Source organism: Artemia franciscana, chromosome 1 (genome assembly GCF_032884065.1).
Source record: "Artemia franciscana chromosome 1, ASM3288406v1, whole genome shotgun sequence".
In the NCBI taxonomy this organism is placed as follows: domain Eukaryota; kingdom Metazoa; phylum Arthropoda; class Branchiopoda; order Anostraca; family Artemiidae; genus Artemia; species Artemia franciscana.
Genome location: NC_088863.1, coordinates 13079263 through 13104568, shown reverse-complemented (window position 1 = coordinate 13104568; position 25306 = coordinate 13079263). Strand labels below are relative to the sequence as shown.

The 25306-nt window shown below is 32.8% G+C and overlaps 1 protein-coding gene across 4 annotated transcripts in view; it reads right to left on the bottom strand.

Moving 5' to 3' along the window:
- LOC136025902 (brahma-associated protein of 60 kDa-like) overlaps positions 1 to 20065 on the bottom strand; it is a 42815-nt gene extending 22750 nt beyond the window's left edge. The window contains exons 1-5 of one of the 4 annotated variants that reach the window (XM_065701973.1): positions 19991 to 20065; positions 11583 to 11731; positions 6653 to 6825; positions 3337 to 3514; positions 1545 to 1700 (exon numbers count right to left, since the gene is read on the bottom strand). In XM_065701973.1, coding sequence (XP_065558045.1) covers positions 1545 to 1700; positions 3337 to 3514; positions 6653 to 6825; positions 11583 to 11717 — 642 coding nt within the window. In that variant the 5' untranslated portion in view covers positions 11718 to 11731; positions 19991 to 20065. Of the gene's footprint in view, positions 1 to 1544; positions 1701 to 3336; positions 3515 to 6652; positions 6826 to 11582; positions 11732 to 19875 lie in introns of all 4 variants that reach the window. The other 3 variants (XM_065701982.1, XM_065701964.1, XM_065701990.1) reach the window with 3 other exon arrangements.
- Between the last annotated feature and the right edge of the window lie 5241 nt (positions 20066 to 25306).

Below are 25306 nucleotides of genomic sequence, written 5' to 3'. Positions count from 1 at the left end.
AGAAAAAAAATCAGTTAGATAAAAATAACATAAATCTGGATATTCCGACCACATACACCAGTGGTCGTCATCAGCAGAAAAAAGCTGTTTCTGACCCCAAAAGTAATTATTTTATTTTATACAAATACTTTTGTTTTAATTGTAGAGCTTTAATTTTTTGGCAGATGATGGCCATCGGTACATGTGGTCGAAATATCAAGAATTTTTTTTTATCTATTTTCACTGTCTAATAAAAGGACTTATTCCCATTTAAACTTTATTGTTCCAAAACTGGATCTTTTACCTACGATTTTCACTTTTCAATTTCTTTTTCTCTGGCTTTAGTTTTGAAAACGTAATTCCTGTTATCTGAATAGAACTTTAAGCCATATCAATGGTTTTTTCTCTCTCTAAGTTTATAAAACGCATTTGCAGTTCTTTGAAACCGCATAAATTGGGATTGAGCAAGGTTGTGAAGCTGAGAATACTTTTCTTGTACTTCACTTAAGCAGAAGATTTATTTAGCAAGCTTTCACGTTTACAACACAAAGTTTTTAAAGGTCAGTGCCCTCTAGAGGAAGAAAGAGTGGAGATAGGTACTCCAAATACCTTCCTAGACTCTGCTTTAGTCTGTACACCCATTCCTGAAAGCATCATTTTCCTTTTTCCTTTCCAAGATATCAAAAAGTAGCTTGTCTATAATTTTACCAAAGTTATAGCTCCTTTTTAAGAATCAAAAATAATCGTAGGATAACTAGTCTTTCTCCCCACGCCCTCTTTTCCTCAAATGCATCATATCAAAATTTTGAGATAGCCATACTCTTCAGAACAGTCCAAAAATCCTGTAACAATGTCTCGGGTGTTGACATGTAAAGTGAAAGTTGAGAAAACAAAGAGAGAAAAGAACTGGTATTTTTAGGTTTTTATTTGTTTTATAAATAAACTTTACACTTTTATTGGGTAGCAATAGATGTTGATTTGAGTATATATACTAGTGTGTATTATGCATGATTAAGATTGCGAATGATTACACAATAACAGCATAATTTTACAACATAATATTTTGTTATGTTTTACATTTTACGTTATGTTTATCTGTTGTTATGTGTATGTATACTAGTGTGTATTATGCATGATTAAGATTACGAATGATTACACAATAACAGTATAACTTTGCATTATTATATTTTGTTATTTTTTGCATTTTACATTGTGTTTATCTGTTGTTATGTGTATGTATACTAGTGTGTATTATGCATGATTATGACTACGAATGATTACACAATAACAGTATAAGGCGGGGATAACACAGCCCATTATTACAAACACAGGTATTAAGCCGGAGAGACCCAAATAAAGTTACCAAACCCTACCTGAGAATTGCTTAAGAACAGCAATACTTGGTTTATATAGCTGCTTTCTATCTGGTATAATTCTCATACACAGCCGAAGCAGCAATGACACGAAACGATAAAATGCAGCTTTGTGACTTAGGGTAAAAAAAAAATTGGCCTTGGGCTTAAGTTACATTTTGGTAATTGCCAAAAGACCCATAATAATCTTACCTTAGTGGGGTCATTTTTCCCATCTTCTAGAAGTCTTCCTTCAACTCGGAGCTCCCAGGAGGCAACACTTCCTTCTTCGTTCTCCGAAGGATACAACGTATTCGATATGAAAATTCGGAGTTTTCTCTTTTGTTTCATTGGACGTTTTAACGCTTCCTAGGAATTTAAGACATATTTAGATAATAAGAACTTACAAATTTCAGGAATCCTAAATAAGGAAGTACTGCTTTTAAAGAATGCGTAGATGGGACAAAAACTTCACCCAGCGATTGAAAGCCAAGTGGAAGGTACTCCCATATAAATAATCTGCGAAAGCCAATGGCTTTAACAAAAAGACTGCTTAAACAAAACGGACGCAGGTACGGAACGAGATATATTTTTAAAGAACTTAAAAGACTTTGACGTAAAAAGCTAGGGTTGTGGAAGTGGCCCACAATAGCAATAATTTCGGTTCACTTGAAGTTTTAATGTTGCCACTTCCGTTCTTTTGAAAAATGTCCTTTTTAATATATATATATATATATATATATATATATATATATATATATATATATATATATATATATATATATATATATATATATATATATATATCATGAAAAGAGAAATCACCAATGCAACAGCACAAACACAAAAAAAAAAGAGAGAGAAGGAGAAAAGGAAGACTGTTTTCCTAAATTAGTGATTAATATAGACCAGCACTTGAATGAGGCCTTAACCCTACTCATCCATACAATCACATAGGTCAAACAGCATAGCCATACACAATCAACCATAAAGAATAATCCATGGACAGGCAGTCATGTCGTCAATAAGTATAAGTCGTCATTTACCAAACAATAGAAAAAATAATAAAGACAAATAATTCAGAGGCAACAACCCAACACAAGGGCTCATCAGGAGAATACACTGGCCTATATAGGGTTTCGCCACTTTTAATTCTCTACCCAGCCAAGTGTTGTGGCTACCACAGAATATCCATGGCATCCCCGTGTCAGGTATCACCCCCAAAATACATGCCTATGAAAAAAAAAAAAAAAACAGCAAATGTAAAACAACCAAGTAACACCAAAACAAGCTTATCCTGTTAATATATCCCTCTTTTTAGCAACAATAGGTAAACTAAATATAATAAATTTTACCAAATCACAAATATTAACACATTGCAAAAAACATGAATGAACTAAACAATTATAGAATTCATAATAATATTTGCGTTTTGTTGCATAAAAAGTTATTGAAAATAAATTCTTTTGAAAAATTCTGAAAAAAAAGTTCTTTTGAAAAATGTCCTTTTTAAAATATATATATATATATATATATATATATATATATATATATATATATATATATATATATATATATATATATATATATATATATATATATATATATATATATATATATACATATATATATATACATATATATATAGAAAAAAAACAAGTCTTTTTAAATGAAAGTAAGGAGCAACAATAAAAGTTAAAACGGAAGGAGCAACAGAAATTACTCCGTACATGAAAGGGGCTTTTCCTCCTCAACGCCCCGCTCTTTACGCTAAAGTTTGACTCTTTCTCTTAACTCTACTTTTTAAAACAGTAAGAAATGTTTTATCCAACCATCTCTTGACCCGTATACAGGGTGTCAATTCACAAAAATGTGGGGGGACAAAATGTATTTCAATACATGGGGGAAGGTTTCTTCAATAAATCTACAAAAAAGTTTGTTTTTAGAACCTAGAGGAGCGCGAAAAAAATAATCTAAAAATATAGAATTATACAAAATCCTATACCTGAATGTCTAGTCGTTTTCTCATAATTGTTGCATCCAATTTACGCTCAAACGCCAATAGGTCCATATAAGCTTGGGATTCTGGCACCAAATCTCTGACTTTTTGAGGTAAAATCTTGTCGCTGAGCTTTTTCTTCTTTTTTGCAGCTGGCGGGACAGTTGCAGTTGATGGTGGTTCCCTGAAAATGAGATTAATTGCCATTTCCTATTCCTACTAGTAATAATTTATAACAATTACAAATTTTAATTTAATTTTAATTAATTAAACATTTAAGGAGATATTTTCGGATAATGTTGGGAGGTTTGTTATATTAAATGGAAACACGTGGTATATATACAAGCTGTCAAATGGCCGCATCAGGAGTATATCAAGGATAGATTAGAGTATAATTGAAACTTCCAGTGCATGCTGGAGGATATGTTAAGCTAGTAAAAACACTATATGCATGGGTAAATTAAAAAACACATTAAAAAAAAAACAGATTATGAGCAAGTTTGTTGGTTCCCTGAAATTGCGATTAATTGCCATTTCCTATTCCTAATAGTAATAATTTATAACAATTACAAATTTTAATTTAGTTTTAATTAATTAAAAATTTAAGGAGATATTTTCGGATAATGTTGGGAGGTTTGTTATATTAAATGGAAACACGTGGTATATATATAAGCTGTCAAATGGCCGCATCAGGAGTATATCAAGGATAGATTAGAGTATAATTGAAACTTCCAGTGCATGCTGGAGGATATGTTAAGCTAGTAAAAACACTATATGCATGGGTAAATTAAAAAACACATTAAGCTAGTAAAAACAGTAAATTAGCTAGTAAAAACACTATATGCATAGGTAAATTAAAAAACGAATTAAAAAAAAAAAAAAAAAAAACAGATTATGTGCAAGTTTGTTGGTTCCCTGAAATTGAGATTAATTGTCAATTAAAAAACAAAGATTTTAATTGTAAATTAAAAAACACATTAAAAAAAAGATTATGTGCAAGTTTGTTGGTTCCCTGGAATTGAGATTAATTGCCATTTCCTATTCCTACTAGTAATAATTTATAACAATTACAAATTTTAATTTAATTTTAATTAATTAAACATTTAAGGAGATATTTTCGGATAATGTTGGGAGGTTTGTTATATTAAATGGAAACACGTGGTATATATACAAGCTGTCAAATGGCCGCATCAGGAGTATATCAAGGATAGATTAGAGTATAAAATTGAAACTTCCAGTGCTTGCCGAAGGGTATGTTAAGCTAGTAAAAACATTATATGCATGGGTAAATTGAAAAACACATTGAAAAAAACACATTATGTACAAGTTTGTTGATTCCCTGAAATTGAGATTAGTTGTCATTTCTTTTTGCTAGTAGTAACAATTTATAACAAATACACGTTTCAGCTAATGATGAAGCAGGTTAAATTATTCTTCCTTTCCATGTTTTTTCAACTGGTTCTATATCAATACTTGCGACTTATATTTATATACTTGTATACTTATATTTAGCACTTACGACTTCATAGTTTTTCACCATTAAAAAAACAACTATACAATGAAATAAAAAATTAACAAATATTCAACTGAAAGAACTACCCTTCAAAATTACGAAAACCAAACCCGATTTTTTGTATTATTAGATTTGCACATACAGAAAATGGAGGAAAAAGAATTCGTCCCTCTTTTTAATTTGTCGCTTTACCCCCCCCCCCAAGACAATGATGAGTCTAAACACAATTTTCGAAGCATCTGATCGTCCCTAAATCTCTGAGGGACCGAGCACATTCAGGGGAAGGGGCGAAAAAGTATGGCTTTTAACAGTCCATAGAGGTTGGATGTCTTTATTTATAAAATAAAGAAATTATAAGAATAAGATTAAATTTGCGACATATACTTACTCGAAAATATTTAGAGATGAGTAAAATCAAGGACATAACATTATACATACTAGTGGGAAAACCGTTAAGACATACTATGACTTATCAGTTTTGTCGGGATATATAATATAATACATAATAATACATAACATTATAGATAATAGTGGGCAAAACAGTTAAGACATCCTATGACTTATCAGTTTTCGGGATAAATATATTGTTTTGTTATCATATTGAATTTTATATGTAATAATAATAACATAGTGTTAAGAAGGTATTCTCATTTCCAAGATATTACTAATCTTTAGGGAGCTAGATGATATTATAAAACAATTTCCTCTGAATCAGTGCAATGTTTTATCACTACGTTGGATTTGATTTGTGACAAAGAGCACTCATAGTTAACAAAATAATCTCATTTATTTGATTTGTTAATATTTTGTCAAACTTTGTTTGCCAAACTTTTGTTCGTCAAAATTTGTCAATTTTGATTTGTCAATATGAATTTATTTGATTTGTCTCATTTATTTGTGACAAAGAGCACTCATAGTTAACAAAATAATCTCATTTATTTGATTTGTCAATATTTGTCAATTTTGATTTGTCAATATGAATTTATTTGATTTGTCTCATTTATTTGTGACAAAGAGCACTCATAGTTAACAAAATAATCTCATATCAGAGGATATTATTAAACCCCTGGAATCTAGACAATTTTAAAAGACAGATTTATCTAGATCGGTGTTACATTTTTATTACAATATTGGACTACATTTTTTTACTACAACAGCTACAATTTATCTGACGAGAATATCTTTATGTTATGTTCTAGTACGTATTAGTTTTTAGTCTACTATTCTTTTCTTTCTTATCCTTCTGATAAAACCTTATGGAGCTGAAGCAGAGGCCATAGTATTCGGGCTTTTATTGGTATATGCATTTTTTCGCTGTCATAATTAAAACTTTTACTAATTATATTTCCATTTCATTTTAAATTTTTATAAAAACAAATTTTCCGGGAGGGAGGGCACCCAAACACCTCCCTTGCATACACAACTGGTCTATTAATGTAAATACCATTTGTTTATGGATATTCTACAGCCATTGCGAGCATTCAATGAGCTTAAAAAACAATTATTATGGCTATTCTGACAAGATCTACCTATTCCACAGCTATTAGGCTAACTAAGTAATTTCAGTTGCACTTTTCAAGTGAGTTGGGTGTCTTCAGTATAATATTGTCTACTACTACCACTAATAGCTCACCGCATCACCTAGCCACCTGAGGCCAACACAGCTACGTACGCTCCTCCTCCAACCCAATCTATTCAAGGCCTCCCTCTTTACACCCCCTCCCCCCCAGGAAGTTCCCGTTTCCTTTAAATCTTTATTTATGATATTCTCCCACCCCAGACGAGGATGCTTCAAGATCCTTTACTTACGGTTTTGGAGGTGGCTGAGAGCCTCTTGGTTCCATAGGTCTTTTGGTCCCAGGTGGTGGAGTGTTAATGGACACTGGTTTTGGTCCATATCCTGGTCCTTGATGACCTCTTGGTGGGACTGGACTTGGAGAATTTTGTTGTGGACCTGGAAAACCAGGGCGCTGCTGCTGAGTCTAGAACGGAAATAAATACAATATTCATCTATATACATAAAGAAAACTAAAAAATCTAATAATTTGAGACACTTGTTTCCATGCAGCCATTCATAAGCAAGAATATTTTTTTTAAAGAAGCCCCTTAGCGAGGATATAGCTCAACTTTGTGACCTTATATTTATGTAAAAGCAAATTATAATATATATATATATATATATATATATATATATATATATATATATATATATATATATATATACATATATATATATATATATATATATATATATATATATATGCATATATGTGTGTGTGTGTGTGTGTGTGTGTGTGTGTGTGTGTGTGTGTGTGTGTGTGTGTGTGTGTGTGTGTGTGTGTGTGTGTGTGTGTGTGTGTGTGTGTGTGTGTGTGTGTGTGTGTGTGTGTGTGTGTGTGTGTGTGTGTGTGTGTGTGTGTGTGTGTGTGTGTGTGTGTGTGTGTGTATTTAAAACCCAAGGGTCATATAGACAGTACAATATTATGCATTATTTTATGTATTATGCATTAACATTATACATTAGCACAAAATTATGTATGGAGGAATTTTCCTAGGGCTAAATCCCCTATGATAGAATTTATCCATATGCGGGCCAGCCACATCCACACAATCGTTGTAGGGTTGACACAAAATTCATCCAAATTCTGTTTTTTGTATTTACCAGTCAGTTTGATATCTTCATTGATTCAAAATAGCTTCCATTACCATCTACCATTCGTTTTAAAATGGATCACAGCAGTAGTGGCTTGAATTAGCTATTTCTTTTTAATACACACCCTTTAATAACTGATTAATCAGTTTGCCACATAAAACAAAAACAGTTATTATAACATTAATGTTAAAATAATGTTAAGTGAACAACTACTTTTAAAAATTTTGTATTTTGTTTATACTTTATTACGTACTAAGCTATTTACATTGCGATGTTTAACTTCAATTTCTTTAAAATAAACAGTTTATTTTTCCTCTCACTTCTTTGTTTCCATAATGTTTTCACTTTAAATGAGTTTTGTTGTGTGAAGGCTATGTTTAACGGTTAAGGAACAAAAAGGAGGGGGGACAAGTTGAAACTCCGGTCTTGGTGCAAGAAGATTTTTATATGCCACTGTCTAGAAGAAGTCTCCAAAATACCTGGAAGCAATGGTATCCCCTCGAAAATTTATTTTCCTTGTATTCACTAAACTTCGGCAATTACTCAAAAATGTTCCCATCTAAACTCGTCACATGATCAAAAAACTTGTAATTAACAAGCTCAGGGAGCTTTTAAAATTCCAGTTTTTGAGATAATATCCTCTCATATTTAAGCTGACCGGCTTTCTAGTCAAAGACCACTTAGCCCTTTTCCCGAATCTCGGAATTGACTTTTTACTCCTTTTCCCGAATCTCTGTCTTAAAGTGAAGTATTATACTTAGTCTGGTAGCTTCAGTCTCGAAATAGCTACTTCGATTATAGGAATTGGAGTACCGAATTGAAAATTTTAAGCTTAACATTCTTTGAATGGGTGTGGTCAACACAGCTATTAACTGAAGGAGGTTACTGATACTAGGGTTCGAGACGGTTCGAAAATTTGCTTTAAAGAGCATACTCTGGTGGCATTAGCACGTTCCATTCAGATGCGTCATGATCAACACTTTTATTTTTAATATTGCAGAAACAGCAATATAGAGAAGAGAGGATGAGACCTGATGCATTGGGGTCTTGGTAAGAAAAATCTTACAAATTCAGGCCATTTGAGTTTGCACGGATTTTAAATATTTTTGGAGTGGAACTTCGAGGGAAATAAGGATAGAGTTGGCTTATTATTGATTACATGGACCTGGAATAGTTTCTACTGAGAAGTTTTTACATTAGAAGTATTTGTATAATTGGGAGCTCTTTCCCTAGAGACTCTCAGGAGGGAGGAGGAGGTGCATAAATCCAAAAATATTTTCCAGGAGGAGACATGGGTTCAAGTGTCTCAATTTCGACATTCAGATTGAAAATCTTACTAAGACCCTGATTCTAACAGAGATCTAATATTTCCACCTTTCTATTGAATTGCATTCATCAAGCAACTCTTTTTTATTGGCTATTTGGAATTTTGGGGGACATCATTCCTACAGCCGCAAAAAGTAGAGGGAATTGGAAGTAACAGAAGTAAGGGATCAATTATCTCATTTTAGCTCACCTTAAATCCCATTATGCAGGCATAGAAGCATAATCCTTGTGGGACAGTAGAACCTCACTTTAGGTCTTTCAATTATATATCGAAAATCCTTCTATGTACCTGATTTCAAAAACGCGTAAAATGAAATATTTGTCTATACTTCTGTAACTGTTTTGACCAGAATAGCTATCATAAAAAACTCTAAACAACAGTGTTTTGTAATAAGAAGGCGTGTTTAAAACTGGCCTAGGGATAACTTACTGCAATAGTTTTTCTTAAATAGAAGCTGAGTATAAATTATCAACAAATTGCATGTATTCCGCAAATTTTCTTACACTCATCATTTTAGAGATCAATTAAAACTTAAAAAACATTATAGCCCACGTTTTTAAAGGAATAAATACAAAATATTTTATGATTCAAACTTCTAAATAATATTTTAATTTTCCTTATTATGAAAAAGATAATTAGTTGCTCTTTAAGAGAGGGAGGAACCACAAACCCCCACTCCCCCTTGTATATGCACAAATGAAAAAAGGCCAAAATATTACGTCCAGAGAAAGGCTTTAATATTTTCTAGCATACATTACTTCAAAGAAAAACTTGAGGGAAGTAGAAAAAAAAAAAAAAAACTTAACATATTAAATATACAGCACTGGTAAATAAACCATAAACACAACAATAAACAGATAAATTGAGTACCAACAAGAAGCATTAAATAAATAGTACTGACAACAAATAATCTGACATTGAAATGGAAAAATTAAAGAAAAAAGGAAAAAAGAAGCCATTTATAATAAAATGAAATAAAATTAATTAAATAGCTAGTTGTAGACCACGGGGGATAAATAAGAAGAAATTTAGTACAATGCAAATATATTCTATATATTTTCTAATATTTTATAAATATAATATATATATTCTAATATTATATACAATATTAATTTAGTGTATGTTAAATATGATACATAATATTGTAATATATATTATATTAATATAGTATATCTTCTATAAAAGAATATCATAAGTACATTATAATAAAAATATATCCTACAAACTGATGGCTTCTGAAATTCAGAAATAAAAACCTGCCAACCAGCAGAAGTAGAAGACAAATTGAAGAGAGATAGGATACATCAAGACTGTCATCAATCTTAGCAAAACTTAATCACAGCAAAAATTAGTGTGTCATCAGGCAAGCAAAAAATTCCATAGCAAAGTACTATGCTACTTTGTAGTTTTCAAATAAGTTGACATAATTTGTCTGAAATTACCATTTTTACATATAAAAATACTTTTTGCCTGAAGAAAAACTGTAAAAACACAAGTTGTCCTGCTAATACATTAGCAGTTTTTAGAATTTTGTCAGGTTCTGCTACTGGCAGGTTGGAATATTATGCAATCACACAGCAACAAATTGATTTGTGAACTTAAATTGACAAAGCATGGGCCCTTCCATCATACGAACGATTTTGTCTATTTTTAAAGAAACTTGAAAAAACGATTTATGACTTAAGTGAATAAAACTCTTAATTCCATCTACAGTCATAAAAAAGAGACTTTCTACACTAACTTATAGGTGTTAAGTTACCAGGAATAATTATAGGTTCAAAAATCAACCTGTTTTAAAACCTAATTAGATCAAGTATTGTGTTTGTTTTTTTACATAGAGAGAGATATAATATGCTAAGGCATAAAATTAGTGTGATTTTAGTATCACTAGTAGGACTATTTGGTAGTATCATTAGCAGTACAACTTTATAATGAGGAATTTGTTTTCCGTCTTGCCACAATTGTAATTAATGATTTAATTTGATTCTAAATCCAAAATTTCAATTAATGTGAATGACAAATGAAAAATTTAAGATGTAATATGTTTTTGGATAACAAAAAGATTGTCAAACTACTTTAAGAATCAGAAAAATGCATAATTCTGATTCTTGACAAGCCCTTGATTTTCCCAAATTCAGGTTATGGTAGCATTTGGCGTGGCGAATTTCTAGTGGGGATTGTTTTAAAAGATATGGTAGACTAATTTAAGACTACCAAAATGTTAAATAGTGTGTAAAACTTCTAAAGAAAAAAAAGAAGAAAGCAAAAAATAAGAAAAAGAAAAAAACTATGATTTGGTGGGGAAAGGGTAGAATAAAAACAAATAAATCTTGGTTATTAGAGGCTAAGGTGCAGGATTCCTTCACTAAAAAAAATAATCAGGAAAGCCTATTCAGTAAAAGAAATTAAAACCTTTTATTGGTTTTAAAACTTATTATTGTTTAATTACTAGACCTTTTTCCCTTAAAATTACACTTGCATGCACAAAAAGGGTTTTAAGATAATTAAAGTCCAAAGCTTTTACTTTCTATTATAAAATATGAAATTGCTTCTCATGATGATAACAATTTAATAAGTTAGAAAATTTACAACTATTGCAAACCCACTCTCATGCTATAAATTTCCAAGTTTCATCATAGATATTGTTTGTCCTAAATATGATATTTCTTATGATAAATCAAGTTAATATGACAAGTAGTAAGAAAAGAATCATAGTTATAGCAGTAGCTGTAACCTAGTAAATATAAATAAAGAACAACCTGTTGAAATGGTGGCTGCTGACTATTAAATGGTCTATTTAAAGGAGCTCCAGACGGAATAGGGCCCGGAAAACCCGGCTTTGGGGGACCCTGTGGAGTTTGACCAGAAGGTGGTTGCCCAACAGGTCCATTCATTTCCTGCTTAGTACCTAAAAAAAGATTGTTTTTTTTTAATGTTCTTCCATGAAATTGTTACTATAAACTTAGTCCAAGATACACAAACTCTAAACCAAAACTCTAAGTTGTACTTCTCTTATTAATATAAACACATTTCTTGACATGTTCTTTAATATCTTATTACTATAGTATTTCTTTATCATATTATTATCTTATTTAATATACCTTAATATTGTTATAGGGGTAGAATTAGGAGAACATGAAAACACCTTCTCATGCTGTTATTTAGGTAAAAGTCTTGATCAGTAGTTACACATGACTTGAAAAGTTCTTGAGTTGTGTAAGTAAAATTTTGAGGCTTTAAAAAAAAGAAAAAAGCAAGATAATTGACAAATTTTTTAGCACAACCTAGGGTTATGTCTGGCACCATTTGTGGGGGGGGGTCAAATCTGAAAAGACAATGATCATTATATTTGGTAAGAAGGGTAAGAATATTGATTGTGCAATTTAATGTATTTTCTATCATTTTTTAAGAGGATAATTTGTCTCATTTGCATTTAAAAAACTTGCTTATGAACTATCAACAATGATAAAAAATGGCATACTTGAACTATCAATATATTGTTAAGTTTATCAGATTTGACCACAATAAATCCATACAAGTAGAATAGATGATTGAAAAATTGGTTAAGACTAATCATAAGGCAGAAATCAGAGAGAAAAAAGAAATATACCACTGGGCCTATGCTCTTTAATAAAAGCTCTTTTCATATATAATAATCACTGCTGTTTTTCTGGCACCCCCCCCAACAGATTTTATTACTTGAACATGTGTTGCCTATGTTTTGTATTTCCTGATTTTTCTTCTTTCTTATGTTTTTAATGTCCTAACTAATTTTTTTTAACATGTTTTGTTTGATGTTTGCTTTTCTTTTTAGTTGTTTTTTGGTCCTAAAATTCGAGTTTGGCTCTGGGGCTTCTAAAAGAAGTTTTGTGAAATAAACATCTTATCTAGACATAGACTTGGGCTATAGGCTTGATGGCTTTGGGGGTTTGCCATTATCTTTTTTACTTTTATAATCAGCAGTTGGTCCCCAAAGCCAAACAAAGTCAATTAAAACAAGAGCTAAGAGCTCATATTGCACTTGTGATGAGGCAAGAAGAGCTAAGAGCCAAGAGCTCATATTGTATGAGCTCTAACAAAATTCTAAGAATCAATAGATTGATTTAAAAGGAAAATCAGAGGCTTAATGCAGGTCAGGATTTAAAATAAGAGCTCTGAGTCACAATGTCCTTCTAAATATCAAAATTCATTAAGATCCAATCACCCACTCGTAAGTTATAAATACCTCATTTTTTTTAATTTTTCCTCTCCCTTTAGCCCCAGATGGTCGAATCTGGGAAAACGACATTATCAAGTCAATTTTTGCAGCTCCCTGACACGCCTACCAATTTTCATCATCCTAGCACGCCCAGAAGCGTCAAACACGCCAAATCGCTGAACCCCTCTCCCAAACTTCCCCAAAGAGAGCGAGTCCAATACGGTTACGTCAATCACGTATCAAGGACATTTGCTTATTCTATCCACCAAGTTTCATCCTGATTCCTCCACTCCAAGCATTTTCCAAGATTTCCCCCTCCAACTCCCCCCAATGTCAACAGATCTGGTCAGGATTTGGAATGAAAGCTCTGAGACATGAATTCCTTCTAAATATCAAATTTCATTAAGATCCGGTCACCTGTTCTTAAGTTAAAAATACCTCAATTTTTCAAACTTTTCCAAATTAACACCCCCTCCCGGCTCCTCAAAAGAGAACGGATCCGTCCCAATTATGTCACGTATCTAGAACTTGTGCTTATTTTTCCCATCCAAGTTTCATCCCAATCTCTCCACTCGGCATTTTCCAAGATTTTTGTTTCCCTCCTCCAACCCCCTATGTCCCTGGATCCAATTCAAGTCGAAACTGGAGCATGAGACATAAGATCCTTCTATATATATCAAGTTTCATTAAGATCCGATCGCCTATTCGTAAGATAAAAATACCCCAATTTTCACGTTTTCCAAGAATTCCCGTTTCCCCCTCCAACTCCCCCCAATGTCACAGGATCTGGTCGGAATTTGAAATTAGAGCTTTAAAGCACAAGATCCTTCTAAATATCAAATTTCATTAAGATCTGGTCACCCTTTTGTAAGTTACAAATACCTCATTTTTCCAAACTACCACCCTCCCAACTCCACCAAAGAGAGCAGATCCAGTCCGGTTATGTCAGTCACGTATCTTAGACAGGTTTTTATTCTTCCCGTCCAGTTTCACCCTGATCTCTCTGCTTTAAGTATTTTCTAAGATTTCCAGTCCCCTCCCCAATGATGCTGGATCCAGCTGAGATTTAAAATAAGAGATCTGAGTTACGAGGTCCTTCTAAATATGAGCGGATCCCCCAATAGAGCGGATCTGTTCCAATTATGCCAATCATGTATCTAAGACTTCTGCTTATTTTTTGCACCAAGTTTCATCCTGATCCCTCCAATCTAAGCATTTTCCATGATTTTAGGCCCCCCCCAAACACCCCCCAATGTGACCAGGTCTGGTCAGGATTTAAAATAAGAGCTTTGAGACACAATATCCTTCTAAATGTCAAATTTCATTGAGATCTGATCACCCATTCATAAGTTAAAATACCTAATTTTTTCTAATTTTTTGGAATTAACCCCTCCCCAACTACCCCAAAGAGAGCGGATCCATTCCGGTTATATCAATCATGTATCTAGGACTTGTGCTTATTTTTCCCACCAAGTTTCATCCTGATCCCTCCACTCTAAGTGTTTTCCGAAATTTTAGGTTTCCCCCTCCCCCCCCCCAATGTCACCAGATCCAGTTAGGATTTAAAATAACAGCTCTGAGACACAATATTCTTCCAAACATCAAATTTTATTAAGATCTGATCAACCATTTGTAAGTTAAATATACTTCATTTTTTCCAAATTAACCGGCCCCTCACTCCCCCCCATATGGTCAAATCAGAAAAACGACTATTTCTAATTTAATCTGGTCCAGTCCCTGATAAGCCTGCCAAATTTCATCGTCCTAGCTTACCTGGAAGTGCCTAAAGTAGCAAAACTGGGACCAACAGGATTTGCGATTGCTATATGTCACTTGGTTAATACCAAGTGCCATAAAAAATGTATAAAGCCAGCAAACTTTTATAGACTATACAGACTATGGTTGTATGTAGCCCACATAAACGGGAATGGGATAAAATAGTAGTAATTACTACATTTGGATTAACCACTTGGTGGCATATTATTTTGTTTTTCTTTACTTATTTTCCCCTTACAATAAACTTTGAACCAAAATTAAATAAAAAACAAGTTTTTTCAACTGAAATTTAGGAGCAATGTTGAAACTTAAAAGCACAGAAATTATTCTGCATATGAAGGCTGTGATCCCTTCTGTAACCCATGCTCTTTACACTAAAGTCTTCAAGTTTTTTTTTTAGCAGTCTTTGATAAACAACTGGGACAAGAAGTCAAACTTTATCATAAAAGCAAGGGCTGAGTAAGGGGAAATCTCCCCAAATACTGAGTAATTTCTGTTTATTTTAAGTTTTAATGCTTCTTCTTAATTTCATTGGAAAAACCTAGTTTGTATTTTTTTATTTAATTTCTGACATTTTTGACTAGAACTTTTGATTTCTGTTTCAATGAGCTCGGTCATTGAGCCACATCTTCTAGGACCATTGGTTCAATACAATCACTTATGTGGAAAAAGAAAACAAGAACAGATCAATAGGAGCTCAAAGCCTCTACAGTTAGGTTCTGATATGCTAAATCTAATGCTGCAAATTTCATTAGCATGGGTTGACTATTTGGGAGTGTTTTCCCCTTTTTTGAAAATCAGGCAAATTCTCTCAGGCTTGTAGCTTTTAATGGGTAACATCAAAATAATGGATTTTATATACTTGGAATCTGCATAACAAGTGAATTCTTTTCATGCATCTATTTTTATGAAAATTCTGTTTTTTAGAGTTTGGGTTACTATTGGAACAAGTTGTTCCTTACTCAGAGTTTATTCCCACAGACTATTTGATATTATTGGTTAAGGCCAAAATATTGGCTCCTTGTATTTTTGCCTCTTTTGCTCCTTCAAAATTTCACTGAAAAAACAATCTATTTGATTTTTTTTATTGAAAAAACAACAAAATTGTAACCCCTCCTACCATGATTTTGAAAACTGCATTTTATCCCCTCCTCCTCTATGAGTTGTCCTAGCCAATTGGTTGGTGCACTGGAATTATAATCCTTTGTCTGAAAGGTGATGGTTTAAACCCTAGTGTATCCAACTATCTGGTTTAAGATGGGGGTCAGTGGTGTGACTCTGTAAGCTCAGTCAGAGTCAACCCAGTTCTAAATGGGTAACTGGAGAAATCTGGGGAAGGTAAGCAGAAACGGTGTGGAAAAGCACAGGATGGCTGACCCCCAGCCACCATTGCACTTCCTGGCCAAGGAGCTTTGAGATGGAGATCAGCACTGACAGTTTGAATTTTCATGGTTTAGTGCTTTATCCTTTACCTACTGTTACCTCTTTGTTTTTGAGACACCCTAACTTTCATGTTCCTTTCTATATTTATCTAGTAACACCAAATAATGGAAATTAGGAAAAAGGGGCAAAAATGTATGTTCTACACAAATCTGGAGGGGGGAGGGGCAAATGTTTTTCCAGTATTTCAAGAAAGTAAAAAAAATCATTTTTCAATAATAATAACAACAAAACTATTTTCAAAATATATGGGGGGAGGGAGGGATAAAATATCCTGGGTGACAGTGAGCCTCCCCTAGTTGATGCCATGACTGAAATCAACATTTTCTATGTGTTCTTGAATAATATTTTCATTCAACTGATCTTAATTCTTTCACAATGACTGTGATATTGTTAGCAGATTAAGAAATACAACAATTTAAGATGAAAACAACAGAGGAAATATAATTGTTTTTCTTCATTTACTTTCTTGTGGGCCTACATATGAAAACACCCTCAATATATGTTTGGGCAAAAGATTATAAGAGTTTCATTTGGTAATACAAGCTGAAAAAATGTCTATATCTGGTACTATTTGCAGGGGGCAGACTGTGAAAGTAGTGACCATTGATTTACACATGTTGATTGTGAGTCTTGATTAGAGAAACAAATAGCAGTATCCTTTTGTTATTATTACATTTCCTTCTCAAGAGGCCATATAATACAGCATTACCATATTTTAATCCAAGACATTTCCTAATACTTGGACATTGGCTAGTCTCAGACAAGGATTTTGATTTAAATGTATAGCCTATATGTATTCGATTAAAATGCATAAAAATAGACAATGGGCTAGGTTCTTAGTCTGGGATACAATTTACACTGTTTTACACAGTTGGGATTGGCTAATAGTTAGGACAGGATTGGCTAACTATAATCTAAAAAAACTTTCTCTTAACATTTAAATTTAAACAAAAATTACCATTAAAGCCTAGTCTATTTAAATACAGTTATTCAATTTTACAACACCTATTATTTGTCATATATCCATGGCAAAGTCTGTCTATGATTTAAATACTTAATCTTAACTTTAAAATCCTATGTTCATGACTGGGTAGCATTTTTCTTGGTTTAGACTCAAGGAGTATATATCAAATTGTTAGTATTGTATAGGCCATGGTTAAATTATTAAAGCTAATAACATACAATTTGATAAAATTTACACATATCAAATGGTAGAACAATCAGTAAAATTGGTCATTAATCAAGTATCATGGTAATTTTTATGAAAATACCCCATTCCCCATGGTCCCATATGTCTACTACCTTTCAGTGAGCAATAACTTTAAACATATTTATGTAGGTATTTTTCCCCTTAAAAATGGCCAGATAAGTTTTTCTGAAAATTGGCACACTAATATTTTCTAACTTGAAAAAACAATATATATAGGTCACAACTTCAAGGAAATTCATTCAGGCCATCTTTAAGAGCTCAAAATGGAACCTTTGAGGGTGAAAATTATTTTATTTGAATGAGCATTAAAAGACTTAAGAGGCAGGCCACATTTATGTTTTAGACCTAGCAGTAAAGATCTAGATTAGCAGCTTCACTTTCTATCCACTTTCATTATGTGTTTTCTACTTATTGTAATAAATATATCAGTTTTTCAATAGTGTTCTGCCAATACATATCTCTTTTTTCATTCTATGTGACTGTAAATTGAACCAACTATGACAAAATAAGAACTAGTAAAACAAGAGTGGCAGGTGGTGCAATCCATGGAAAATACATAATTTGGGCCATATATTTGCACATTAGCAGGAGTTGGGGTAAAGTATAATTGAGGTGTAGTCAAAATGTACTAGCTATAATTGTTTTGTATATCTTATTATGAAGTAAGAATTGTTTTCTTAACATGTTTCCTTCTTAATAGCCCCTAATCTAGATCTTAACTGTTTAGACTTATCAAGAAGAGGAAAAAATTACCAACATTATTTTCTGTGATACAAGCTTAAACCTACTGATTTAATAATTTTTCAAATTAGTTAGCCTATAAAAATAAGCTAGCCCAGGGTAAGAAGCTACATACTCAGACAGTGCTAAATCTTGAATATGATGTAGCCTATATAGGTTGAGATAGTTTGGATTGGCTGAGTGCAATCTTGGAAAACTTAAGGTTTTTCAGCACTTAAATTCAGACATAGGTTAGCTCTGAAACCTAGCCTATTAAGATACAATTATCCTGGATCACAATACTTGTCTTAGATTAAATATGGGTAAAATTCTAGCTTAGCTACTTTTTGCTATATTGGAAAGGGGTTAGGCTAGAAAAATGAAACTTTTAGTAATGAGTTTAGGGTCAAAATCATAATTTGGGTAGGTATTGCCAAGCTTCTATGTTAACTCTCTTCTGATTTCCAAGTCTTAAGTTGTGAAGCTGAAAACACTTTTGTTATGCTTTGTTTAAGCAGATAATGTATTTTTGATCACTTTTATAACATCCAGGTTAGAGATACTCTCTGCATTGGTCTAGTCCTGATCAACTCCTTTCTTAAATGCATTCATGGTTTGGGACTAGATAGTGGCTTTGGAGAGGCTGTTCTAGCAAAGGACATCATGTACAGAGAAACATTGCTGGCACTCATGTTGATGAATAGAGGGGACTTGCAGCTTCTTTGTGTGACCTCTTGTTGTACTTGCAAGGGATGAGGAGAATACTTGAATTGAGAGAATACAACATTGAGAGGCAAGAAAAGCCATTTGAGGCATTCACTCTTGAGTGCTTTAACATCCATTTTGTAGTAGGGAAATGTTAGGGTCATTCCAAATTCTGTGTGTGGACACACAATAGCTTTGTAGAGCTTAATGACCACACATGGCTTCCTGGTGGTAAATATTCATTTTATAAGCCCTAGGGCTTTGTTTGCTTTAGCAACTTGAGCTTGTGTGTGGCTGTGGAGATTAAGTTTTTCATCAACAATAACCCCTAAGTCCTTCTCCTCACTTATAGGCTAGCCTTCAGTAGGTCATCTCCATTATAGTAAGGTCATCTAGGATTGTTATGTCCAAGATGTAGGACTTTACATTTTGACAAATTGAACTGCAAACCCTACTCAGATGACCACCTAGATAGTTGACCTAAATCTTCTTGCATTGGTGAGGGATTGGAGCTAATTTGGGTCTGTCCTATGAGCTTCTAATTGTCAGCATATATTATCAGTGGGTTTTACAGGTGAGTTGTAAAGTCATTAATATATATGCTCAACAATGTGGGCCCCAGGATTGTGCCCTGTGAGACTCCACTAATGACAGGATTTCCATCAGAATAAACAGTTTTACCAGTGGCCTCATTTACTAGGCTACTACCCTCTGAGTTCCTCCAGTAAGAAAGTTTTCATCTAGGCAACTATACCCTCATGCACCCTGTATGCTCCCATTTTCAGGAGAAGAAATTGATGCTGTACTTTATCAAAGGTTTTGTTGAGATTAGGCTCTACTGTTGACTATCAATAGCCTATATTTTAAGTTGCGATATTTGAAAAGGCTAGGCTACGGTTGAAGTATTCAATCTGGTCACTTAGCCTAAGTTTATTACTTAGGCTATAATATAAGTTTATTATTATGCTAGCATTACTAGGCCTATCAAAGAAAAACACACTTCTTATTTTTCAAGCTGAGTTGAGCAAGAATTTAGAACAAAAAAGGACGGCAATTTGTCCGAAAAAAACCATAAGCAGACATTATCCTACTTATTTAAACTTTAGTTTCAATGCCAACTTGGTCAAACACTCAACATAAGTTCTTAAATATTAGTTAGGCTATTCTTTTCTTTAGCTTTTATCATTTTCATCATCAAGAATTATGAAAAAAATTATTATAGATGGTACAATTTAGTTTCTATTTAAAATCAAATATTGCATCGAAAAGTCCGTTAACATTTTTTATCACTAATTAAAAAAAAAACCTAGGTAATATTTTATTGGCCTTTTCAGGTAAAGTCAAGAAGAAATGTCGAAATAAGAAACCAATCAGGATGTGCTGAAAGAGTGTTCAAACTTGATCATAAACGGCTACTGATCCTGATCTGAATCCATTTTTTGAAGCTCACGTAAAAGATTTGCTTAGGAGTACCCTAAAAATTGCATCACCTGTGTCAATTAATAAATGTTACCACTTAGAAGAAAAAAAGGACAATATACTGTATAGACACCAGAATCAAAGTCATTCACGTAAACTGGTGATTAATCCAGTATTAAATAGGCTCAGGAATGAAGCTGAAGTAAATCTAGCAATGCAAAACAATTCAAAGCTAAAGGGCTCTGGAATAAAAATTTGCACGTTCCTCCAGCCCTTGACACTTTGCACAGATGATTTCTCACTAAAAAAGGAGATAAAGGAGTCTGGATTGATTATTGCTTCTTGGGTTAAAGATAAAGGAAATACGGTTCGGAAATATGGAAGAGAACTAATCAATAATTGAATTAGCATACCAGTGATCTGAGTCTGTATTTATATGATTTTATGGAGTATTTTGTTTCTTTGGATTTGGTTATTAAGTCAGTTGATAATTTATGATTTGTTGGGGTTACGATTATTTTATTTTCGGATACCCGTTCGTGAAGTGTTAAGGTAAGTGTTCCGCTGAGGTTTTTTCTTACTTCAATTTTTTTCTTATCAATAGGCCTAGTTATTATGCTTTTTTTTCTTACTCTGTGCCACGCTTTCCCTTATTTTTCTCATATAAGGTTTCCACGTTATGAAGTTCTGGTTTTTGTTTTTTTCTTTCAGAAGAAATTCTGGCCACATCTGTGTCTCTTTTGGCTCTTCGTATGGTTGGCAAGCCACTTTTTGTCAATAAGCATACCCAAGGTCAAGATAATGGATGATAAACATCGTAAATACAAGGAGTTCCCCTTAGATCTAGGGGAAATTTTGATGCAAAGATAATAGTGTTTTTGATATGATGGCCCATTCTATCCCAAAAAATTAAATATCTACTCTCCGCTCAAATTTTGAATAAAGGTGCTGGTTGCAGATTGACATTTTTGGACTGTCGCTGGCTGCTAAATATTTTTGATCGAAGGAGAGAGGAGAAGTTTATTATTAAATAGAAGACAATACAAAATCCAATCACAATACACTTAATTCCCGTCGAAAGGCTCCATGGTCAAAACAGGGAAGGTCCCTGTTTATTTCTTTATTATGATGTAGATGTCTTCACCTCTTATAAAAATTGTTTGGATGATTTGACAGAGACATTAAATACCAAAAAGGATTATGTTTTTTTTCATAAGAATTGGATTAATAAAAACAGAGAGGGGTTGATTTTTTCATTAAATCAACAATTCAGTCAGATATGGTGAGTGAATTTTATCATCTATATACTAAAATATTGTTTGAGTTTTTGACGGTTACTATAGATGTGAAAAGTATTAAAGAATAGTGTTTTGTATTTTACTGGCCTCTAAGTACGCTGAAATTCTTGATGATTTTATTATTATTACTTCAAAAAAGTACCCAAAAATTGTCATCATGGGGGATTTTAATATTGATGTTTATAATTCTAATACTTCAAATGGTAGTTCCCCCAGAATCTCCTCCGAATTTGCGTATTTTACCGGCCACCAAATTCGTGAAATTTCTTGATGATTTTATGATTATTGCTTCGAAAAAGTTACCCCAAAATTGTTGCCATGGGGGATTTTAATATTGGTGTTTATAATTCTAAAATCGACCCAGAATCTCCTCCAAGTTTACGTATTTTACCGCCCTCCAAATTTGTGGAATTTCTTGATTCTTTCATGATTATTGCTTCGAAAAAGTACCCCAAAATTATTAACATGAGAGATTTTAATATTAATATATATAATTCTAATAATTCAAATGATGATTTACCCAGAATCTCTTTTGACGGGGCTGACTTGTAATCAGTTTTCCTGTGCGGTGGTCTATTGTCAGCCTTTGGGGTTCCAACAAGAATAACGAAAAATTTTGCTTCCTAAACATCAAAAACAAGAAGAACAATAGGAAATTCTTTCCGCAAGACAGTGGAATTATTTGAATGAATATTTCACCCCTTTATCCAAGGGCTGTTCTCAGAAAAAAATAAACATATAAAAGAAAAGAGACCTACAATAACATAAAATCATTAAAACTAAAATGAGAATTTTAAAACAGGTTTAACTCGGCAGAAGTAAGGATGCTGGGACTGTTTAAATTTTCTTATTAGTTTTGATGGTTATATGTAATTGTAAGTCTGTTTTCACTTATTTGTTTTGACTCAAGTAATGCCTATGATTCATGTTTTGATTTTGATATTATATCACTTGAAACGCGACTTCGGCTATTTTTTTAGCTTATGACAGTCGCTTACTAATTTAGCAATATCTTTACCTTTAAGTGTTCTGCATCAATAATTTATTATCAATCACTACTCTTTTACTATTTTCTACTATTATCACTTACTAATTTAGTAATATCTTTATCTTTAAGCGTTCTACATCAATAGGAACGTCACAATTAATCATCAATCACTACTCTTTTACTATTTTCTATTTTCTACTATTATCACTTACTAATCTAGTAATATCTTTACCTTTAAGCGTTCTGCATCAATAGGAACGTCAAAATTTATTAATCAATCACTACTCTTTTAATATTTTCTACTATTATCACTTACTAATTTAGTAATATCTTTACCTTTACGTTCTGCATCAATAGGGACATCAAAATTTCTTATCAATCACTACTCTTTCACTAATTTCTATTTACTATTTTCTACTATTATCACTTACTAATTTAGTAATATCTTTACCTTTAAGCGTTCTGCATCAATAGGAACGTCACAATTTATTATCAATCACTACTCTTTTACTATTTTCTATTTCTATTCACTATTTTCTACTATTATCACTTACTAATTTAGTAATATCTTTACTTTTAAGCGTTCTACATCAATAGGAACGTCAAAATTTATTATCTGACTAACAATGCGGAAAAGTCTGGCACTAAAAGAACGATACTCAACTCTTTCGAGATCTGTAAAGATCATTTATTGCTATATACATAAATAGTACTGCAAAATAAACAATGGTATATAAAGTGACGAACATTAAACAAATTTCCATTTCTTCAAATTATAGCGACTTATCTACTACCAACTACGCAAGAATTAATTTGGGTGAGGGTGGCAAATTTGCCCCGAAAGTTGAATTTCTATGTTTTTCTGTAAGTTTTTTTTAAATCTTAAGAAATAGAACAGATTTTTTTAATTGATAAGAATCGAAAAAATACTACGGAAAGAGTTAATTAAGCCGTATGCAGAGGGAGGGGAGAGGTTACGGGATTTGATATACACACATATCCCTCCAATTTTTCTCCGACTCGTAAAAACGTAACAAAAATGTGGGTAAATAAATTCATAATGCGTTTTTAAGTCTTTTATTGTAAGCCCCCTCCCCCTAACAAAAATCCTGGATGCAATCTTGATTTTAACGGTTATTCTTGATCGTTTTCACACTTAATTTTAAAGTGGAGCCCTACAGATGCGCCAAACCGAAAGTATTCACCTAAGAATATCAGAAAAAGACAATGAATTTCCTTTAGTTAGAGAGAAATCCTGGAATAGATTTATAAAGCTAACCGAAGTTAAAGTTTGCACACCGCACACTTTTTTCCTCTCTTTTTTTTTATTGAAATATGCTGATTAAAATTAATGAAGTTTGATTCGAATAAGATATCAAAAGGTCCTAATCCAATTATTTTCAGAAACATAATACAGCTCGAATTTGTACTTGAAGGACCTTCACGTTTTTCAGAGATCACACATATTAGATTTTAGTTTATGTTCATTTTAGGATTTTCTATATCTGCTCTGTTTAAGCTCGACTTGATATATGACTTTATTTCTGATGATCTAAGGTTTTGATTTCGATATTCACTTCACGCAGAAACCGGGTGAAAGTTAACTAATTTAATATTGCCGAAAAAAATTTAGTTTAAATAGATGATGCTAATGTCAATAACATTTTTTTTATATTCCCGGTACGTCTGATACCTCTGGGTCAAGTTGGAATCGTGTTTTCAATCTGTTTATTGTGCACAATACTAGCTTTGGCAGGTTGCCAGTGAAGAATGATTGCCTATCATTTTCCTTTTAACTGTGCCTTTCCTCATTTTCTTTTTATTCATGTACTGCCTGCCATAGAGCCTTGCGGGGAGGTGGGGTTAAATGATCACATATACACTTTTGTTGTTTTTGAATAAATATCTATTAATTTGAAGTGACATTTTCTTCATCTTTTGATTGTCCATATTAATATGGCGTTTGAGCTTTATCAGTTTATAACTGAGCATTTATATTAGATATGAGGCCAATCATTGTTGACATTCATCAATATTCGTAATTGAGTTACCCAAAGTTCGTTCAATCTAAAAATTTTGCTTCCCGTTGATTTTGCCTCTCTTCAAGTTTTATGATCCTTTCAGAGGCTCCAAGAGATTAGCTTTGGGAGCCTTACCCATACGCAAGCCTTTCAGAGGCCAAACTGACCTAATTGATATGCTTCCTCCCTTTGATTTTGCCTCTCTTCTAGTTTTATGAACCTTTCAGAGGCTCCCAAAGATTAGCTTTAGGAGCCTTGCCTATAGGTAAGCCTTTGAGGAACCAATCTCATCAAATCGATATGTTTCCTCCCTTTGATTTTTCCTCTCTTCAAGTTTTATGAGCCTTTCAGAGGCTCCCAAAGATTAGCTTTAGGAGCCTTGCCTATAGGTAAGCCTTTGAGGAACCAATCTCATCAAATCGATATTTTTGCTCCCTTTTGATTTTGCCTCTCTTCAAGTTTTATGAGCCTTTCAGAGGCTCCCAAAGATTAACTTTAGGAGCCTTGCCTATAGGTAAGCCTTTGAAAAACCAATCTCATCAAATCGATATTTTTGCTCTCTTTTGATTTTGCCTCTCTTCAAGCTTTATGAGCCTTTCAGAGGCTTCCAAAGATTAGCTTTGGGAGTCTTACCCATAGGTAAGCCTTTCAGAAGCCAATCTGATCTAATCGATATTTTTGCGCCCTGTTGATTTTGCCTCTATT